Consider the following 8,126-nt stretch of genomic DNA (forward strand, 5'->3'; position numbering starts at 1 on the left):
TATTACAATTTAATTGATTCTCGTCTTTTTTTAATAAAAATTCAAATATATATTTTTTTTACTTAAACCCATTCCTTTCTTTTCTTAATAAATACTTTTAATTAAGTTATGACTTTTTTGGTAAACAGTTACATTTTCTGCGTAATTTTTTTTATAAATTTACAAATGTATATACCTATTGTATGTAACACTAAGTACATATTTCACAATAATTTCATATTATTATTCTTTACAATACAATTATTAAAACAGCTGAAATTGGTTTTTATGAATTTTAAAACGCGCTGTACATTGTAATGTTATTCATTTATAAGCTTTCATTTATTTTTAACTTATATTACAATAAATTTTTTCATTTTGTATATTGTTTTTATATATAAATACATAAAAATAAATAATTTATATTTGTAGTTAACGTCGTTGTACCTTCTTTCGTATATATTTTTTATTAGGTGGTTGCAATTTCAATAAAAACACAAAATATAAATGTTTAACATTAATAAGTCAATTAAATTTTAACTATGATTATAAAGAATTTTTTACAATTTGCTATAGGCACGCTAATAAAGTTTAATTTTGCTTAATTTTATTATTATTTCTTTATGGTTTTTTATTTCTTAACACTCACTCAAGGTACAAGCTCCCTAAAATGTATATAAAATTCCTACGCAATTGTATTTATTAGCGGAGTTAGCAACCCCTGGTTTGCTTCACAGCTCCTTTTATTTACACTTTTATTTACAGTGTACTTAATGCCTTAGACATTATTATTTATATATCTTACACGCCCATTTGCAAATCTGTACATTAAGTCTCATGCCAGCCGGCAAGCTTTGGCATATTCCACAGCATCATGCAGTGTGGGGAAAGTTTCGAAAGGTCCCTCGCCCAACGCCATGCTATGCACTAATGTATCGTACACGCGATCCGATGGGCTGGAGATGAATAAACGCACACCCAGCGCTTTAAGCTCCTTCATGATATCGGTTATCGCTTTACAACCCGCCACATCAACATGACCCAACATGGAGAAATCCAATATAAGGAAATTGAAAGCATTCAATTGTGACACTTCACCATTTTCAATAGTTTTGCCATTCTGTTGTACGGCTGTCTTATTGCGTTGCAGCTTCTTCATATCCAAACCGATAATGTCGTATAGTGAACGTCGGAAATACATGTTCGTAGCGAAATTTAGTGAGCCCACGTAACGGAAGATTTTCGTTTCGGGCATTTCAACCGCGTTTCGATGATGATTGAGATCCACATAGACGGCGGGTGCTTCGGGTATGGTGCCCAATAGGCAGCAATATGGTTTCAGACCCTTTATGTAGAGTGCCAGTAATGAAATTAATATGCCGATGAGAAGGCTGTGAATTGAAAGGAGAGGGAATTAGTATAAGTAAGGAGAGCCGGAATCAGGCAATTGTTGGGAGAGTTTCAGCTTCATATAAAGACAGCAGACATGAAATTGTTAGCCCTGTGGGAAATAGGTTAAGTAATAGAAAGACCTATTCTACTAAAAAGGGTTTATGGATTTGAAAAGAAAAAAAAAAGTAGTTTTGTTTTTAAAAAACATAACCTTCTAATGATTCTATTTGGTAGCTAATAAACCATAGTACATACTAGAACTACATAACACTTTCATTCAACTGATCTAACTAAAACCACATTAACATGAAAACGGTCTGTCTTCTGAGATGGAATGTGGACTTTACATCTCTTATTCACAGGATAAAGAGCTATCTGTCACAACGGCCGCTCTATTCCGGGTATATGCAATCAAAACCTCGATTTATAAGTAACTAGGAACAGTCCGCTTAGTAGCTTTAAGGTTACAAGAACAACATGTCTTTTATTCAAAAGTTTCTAGCTCCTACTCCAGTCGTTTGTTTACTGGAGTTATTAAAATCCTTCATACGAGTACTCACCCATAATCAATATCGATCAATACCACCAGTATAAAGGTCGTAAGCCATGTGAGAAGCTCCAACTTGCCTTGTTTAGAGTATTTCTTAAGCTCTTTGGCCTGCAGGAACATTGGCTTTAGCGCGACAATAATAACGCCCGCCAGTACGCACTACAAAGCAAATAAGAACTCTGTAAATTCAAAGAAACTCATTGGATGAGGATGCCGTTCAATACGTACCCGTGGCAGTGTGCTGAAAAATGGACCCATCCACAGCAATGTCATTATAATCAATGTGGCTGATACGAGTGATGCTATCTGTGTCACACCGCCGGTCTGCTCTTGTATAACGGAACGCGACAGCGAACATGCCAGTGGATAGCAAGAGAAACAACTGGAAATACAATTGGCCATGCCCAATGCAAAGAGTTCCTGATTTGCACGCACCTCATATGCATGTTTCCGCGCAAATGTCAGTCCCATAGACATGACAATTGAGAAGCTGACAATCGCTATAGCAATGGAATCCACCGCCACCACTGGTACTAAATCCATACGCGGCAGTTCAGGCATTGGTAAGCCTTTTGGAATATTACCGACTAAAGTCACACCATAGTTGTCATGCAGATTGAGTAGACGTGAGATCAAGGTACCGCCTATAACGGATATCAACTCGCCGGGGAAAGGCAAGCGACAGCGTTTCTTTAGGCAGGGCTTAAGCCATTCATTGCAGATTGTCATGAAGATCATAATGCAGAGGCAAATTACAAGCGCTACGATATTCGTTTTTGGTATAGACTTGACGAGATCGATGACGGTAAAGACAATTTTAAAAGCACCCTTATAGCGTGGCACTTGCACGCCGAGCACATCTTTCAACTGACTAACGGTGACATGTACGGCAGCGCCAGTAGTGAAGCCATTGACAAGTGGTTCGCTTAGTAGTGCTGATAATGTGCCCAGACGAAAGAAGCCCATGCCGAGCTGTAAGATAGAAAAACAGAAATGTTATGTGACACAAATACAGTGGGAAATTTTGGTACGTTTTTGGTAAAAACGATAAAAGTTGGAAAGCATTGTATATAAATTTTCGTAATACGTTCCAAGTTATTATTGCCTTACGGACTTTTTAAACAATAAATTAAATGTTTTAAATAATTATTTTTGCATCAAATTAAATTTATGATCCACATACGACCCACATATGTTTCACATCCGTTAACTTACATTATAAATAGATTTTAGTTAAACATATGTTCCACATAGAACCCACATTGGTTCCACACACGTTCCACATATTGGCGTTCATTATACCGCTTAATACCGTGCACTAAAAATTTTCTCGTTAACGTAAGTTATTTGGTCTCACAACCAACCAAATATTACTTTTTTTAAATTAATTTAATTAAATAAAAGAGACACTTCTTTTCAAAAAGCTACAACTTTCAGCGTTCCACTCAAGTTCCATTAATTCCCACCCTTCACAATACTTACATGCAGCAATCCCGTGCAAAACGCCAACGCTGTTGCCACTTCGACGGGCGTTATTATCTCAGCCACCTTTACGGCTTCCTCTCCATCACCCAACGTGCCATTTATCACCACCGACGGTGCTAGTAACAAGTGATCTTCGGTGGCATATGTTTGTACCACCTTCAATGTCATCATAGCTATCACAGCAAAAGTGCCAATCGATATGTGCTTCGATGTGCCCAATATCATGTAGACTATCACGGGGAAAATGGCAAGCGAGAGTCCACAACCCGGTGTCACACCTGCCAATATACCATACGCCATACCATGGGGTATATTCATAATGGCCACCGTTATACCAGCTACAAGATCACCCATAGCATCACGACGCAGCGAGTAGCGTGGCAACCATTGTACAATCGGTATTATGCCGACAAATAGCGATAGGAAGGACCAATGCTCCCAAGAGCGACGTACACCCGATGGTATGCTTTTGTCGCGCGCACCATAGCCAGTCTGTTTGATGACCACCTCGTGGGATAAGACATCACGATGCACGTCATATTTCGGTTGTATTTTCGGCTTCTCCGTTAGGTATGCCTCTGTGAGAGGTTTAGTTCTGCGGTGAGTGAGAGAAAGTTAGGAGAGGGAGTGAAAGTGTGAGTGTGAGTGTGAGAGATATTTGAAATTGAGTAAATGTTTTCTTTTTAAATTTTCTCTTAGTTTTACTCACTCATTATCACCTGTCTCTTATACACATCTAGATGTGTATAAGAGACAGGTTAGGAGAGGGAGTGAAAGTGTGAGTGTGAGTGTGAGAGATATTTGAAATTGAGTAAATGTTTTCTTTTTAAATTTTCTCTTAGTTTTACTCACTCATTATCACCATTGTGTTGTGCCATCTTTCTCGATTCGCTTGCATCCACTACCACATCGGTGTACGGATGCTGTTGTAGACGTTGTTTATACTGTTTGTGGCGTAAGCTCGTGCGTGGTGTGATCGCTGTTGATGTCGGTATTGCTGTCGCTCGTAAACGTTTCGGAAGCTTGGGCTTAGTTCCGGTCGGCTTCGATACTTTTACTACGCTTGCTAGTTCTAGTGCGTCCACTGATGACAATCGTGTTACTTTGATGCTACCAGCGCTCAATGATATTGCTGACGAAGTGCCTGCTTCATCGCCGTTGCCAACGTACACTCTATTCGCTACCCCTACGCTGCCAGCTGCCAATGATGTTGATTGTCTTGTTGCGTTGCCGTGTGGTGCGCGTCTGCGTTTGAATTGTTCGACTGCAAATTTACGAACGCTTTTCAAATTGATTGGCTTCTAGCGTTTGATAAGGAGAAAGAAAAGCAAAAACATATTTCGATTAAAGTTTTGTTGTACTGAATTGTGTGTGTGTGTGATATTTTTTGTTTTGGCTAAATATTATACACATATGCATATATAGTACATAAAAAAATATCAGCAGATAGCAAACTAATCAGATGGCTGATTCTACACATATGTATGTATGTGTTTACAGTTACTCGTCCGTACATGCGTATTCATATTGATAAACACATGTATGTAAGTGTGTATCGACATTTAATTGCCAGCTAGAAGACGTGTACTCAAACATTTTGATTAATTGGCAGTTGACAGAATCATAAAAAATATGGCCCTTGTTATCTTTATTTGCAGTTCGACATTGGATCAGTGTGGCAGAGTACTGATAAAATATATACCACCAGATACAAGTGACTTTATTTGCAAATGTACAAGCCCAATTGTTGTTTTCAGAGATTATACTATAAAATGTGTTGCATTGAAGTTATGTCATGAATTTTTTTACACTGCCAAGTTAAGATACCGCGATTGCTATGTGAAATGGTGGTAAAAATTATCTGTTTACATAGATAGCAGCTGATTGTAAATTAATATAAGCAACGTTTTTGACAAAAAAAAAATAATAATAATGTGGTAACTATAAAGTAGTTTATACAATACTGTCATCAAAAAACGTGAAAAATTACTGCAAATATATGGGAAATAACACACTGTAACATGAAATAACTTGAAGAAGTTGCTAAACCTTATATTTTATTTAAAAAAATACAATTGAAAATAAGTTCCACATACTTTCCACATAATTTGTATTTTCTAAATAGGTAGAAAACCATGTTGGTCGTATTTTCAACTTTCCCATAAATTTACTACAATATTTTATTTAAAAAAGTACAATTGAAAATAAGTTCCACATACTTTCCACATAATTTGTATTTTCTAAATAGGTAGAAAAACATGTTGGTCGTATTTTTACATGTGGTAATGGTTCCTAATTGCATTAAAATAAATTCAAAAAGTTAATAAATCCTAATATTATATTTCATTAAAAAATATAGTTTTAATTACGTTCCACATACGTTCTACTTTTTTTATTTGACATTTCGATGGTAAAAATTTGTTTTAATAGGTCACATCACCATCTAAAATTTATCGCACACAAAAGCGCTACTTTAGATGACAATCCACTCAAGCACGACACTTTTTAATAGAAGCTTATACCAAAACTCAATCATTTGGAACAACAATACCTTATTGGAACATCCATATACATATGTATGTCATATTGGCGTTTACTAACCAAAATTTATACAGCTATAAAGTAGCTTACAGGTTCCAGAACCAATAAACCAATATTTAACAAACAAAATTATAAATATTACTATTCTTCAAATTTCTATAAATGAGACCACTTTTAGTGGAAGTAAACAATTATAGGTTATGAAATAAAATAAATGTTCTTTAGTGTATATTATAATGTTTTATCCTCTTTTATCACATCTCGCTCTAAAGCTTTGTGTAATATTTTAAATAAGCAGCTTACATTTTTTGTTACACATTTGTTTGTTTTAGTTTTATATATATATTTTTTTTAATTTACTTTCAAAAGATTTACGACATTTTAGCGCTTAAGCTTTTTTAATTTAATATTTAATATTCTCAATGTGACCACGCAAAAAATCACTTTTTAAATAACGCATAACAAGTTTAAATGAATTTTAAATATCATCCACATATGTTCCACAATTTTTTTTGATGCAAATGAGTATATTTTTAACGGAAGCTTCTTCCTAAAGCAATTTTCTAACCTACTTTTCTACGCGATCAATTCGTTCCGACATTTTAGAACTTACATAGTACAGTTTAGAACTTACATACAATAGTCACATTATTTATTTACATGACATATGTATGTATAATAAGCGTCAAGTTAGTTCTCTAAAGCGTTGCTATGCTAAAACTCACTTTTGAAATAAAAAATATACATTAATTTTAAATACCATCCACATATGTTCTACATAATTTTTTTTTGCTGAAAATGAGTATATGTTTAACTGAAGCTTCTTTTTAAACCACTTCTACTTTTCTACGCGATTCGAAATTCTATCAATTAGAATCCACATAACTTATTTCATATAACAAGCATAAATTTAATTCTCTAAAGCGTTGCTATGCTAAAACTCACTTTTGAAATAACGAATATAAATGAATTTTAAATACCATCCACATATGTTCCACTATTTTTCTTTTAGAGAAAACGGAAACTTCTATACAAAGCAATCCTACTTTTCTACGCGATCGTTTAATACCTTTTACTGATTTTCTTCCATGCCAAACGCAACCGACAAGGCGCTTACACTTTATTAAAGGTAACAATAATTACTATTTTTTCCTTGAGTTGATTTATGTTACAACAATGTTTACACTTTTGTTAAAAATTTGATATACCAGTTTTAGAAAGGATTTCATTCACATTCTAAAAGTTATGTAATTATTATTTATTTATTAATTTTTTACCAATTATTAATACGCCGACAGTCCAGGCACAAATGTACATATGTATGTTCACAGAAGCTTACCTTTTGGCTAACTGCGTTTTATAACTTGTAAACGTGGCCTTTTAAAGCTGTCCAGCCAGAGTCACATATTGGCGGAAAACAAAAAATCAATGCAGCAGCTCCTCCTACTTCTAAAGTATTTTTTTTTTCATAATATTTCTTGTTGTTTTAGTTAATTTAACTAATCAACAAGAATATCTTATAAACTGTCACAGCAAATATTTGCATGAGTGTAACGCGTTCGTGTCTGTATGTACTATGAAAACTACATACGAGCAGCAGTATGGACTCGCACTTATCATAAATAATCTTGTCGACGACAAAGCATAGGTCAGTAGCATGGATGAGTGATGAAAAAAATATGCATAACGATCATGTGCGAACTAAATATGCATATTTTTTGATCAGGTGATCAAGTTGAAATTCTGTAATTTGTATCAGCTTATTTGGCGACAACAGCTGCGCAAGGTTTCATTTACACGATCATAGCAAACAACTCTAAATCAATGCAAAAATAAGTAAATTACTCAACCAGTACCGAAAGTCGTTGACTGAACCCGACGATCCCGTAGACACATGTACATCACTGCGCAACACTAAAGTAACAGGCGAACGTAAACGGTCAATAGATGAGACAACACCACGGTTTTGGGCAAGAAATCGCTGTCAACAACACATAGCCAATCAGCTGTGGGTGATAAGTGAATGCGAATTTTGGGAGGCGCAACTAATACCACAATTACCCACTATGCTTGTGTGACGAATAGCGACAAATTTGTACTTACTTGCGAACTTAATATTTACATAGAGTTATCTGTTTATACTGATATGTCAAATGTCAAGTTTTGCGATAAACACAAC

The 8,126-nt window shown here is 35.0% G+C and overlaps 1 protein-coding gene across 1 annotated transcript; it reads right to left on the reverse strand.

The window, feature by feature from the left end:
* Positions 1–244: 244 nt before the first annotated feature.
* On the reverse strand, positions 245–7,842 carry LOC108977734 (solute carrier family 26 member 6; the record flags this gene model as incomplete). Its single annotated transcript, XM_018947591.1, is given in 6 exon segments — positions 245–1,370; positions 1,932–2,080; positions 2,150–2,893; positions 3,404–4,001; positions 4,259–4,707; positions 7,804–7,842. Coding segments are annotated over 6 exon segments (2,535 nt in total), but the record flags the coding sequence as incomplete, so codon positions are not given.
* Positions 7,843–8,126: the final 284 nt, after the last annotated feature.

Source organism: Bactrocera latifrons, unplaced genomic scaffold, assembly GCF_001853355.1.
Source record: "Bactrocera latifrons isolate USDA-ARS-PBARC rearing strain unplaced genomic scaffold, ASM185335v1 scaffold_95, whole genome shotgun sequence".
Lineage (NCBI taxonomy): Eukaryota > Metazoa > Arthropoda > Insecta > Diptera > Tephritidae > Bactrocera > Bactrocera latifrons.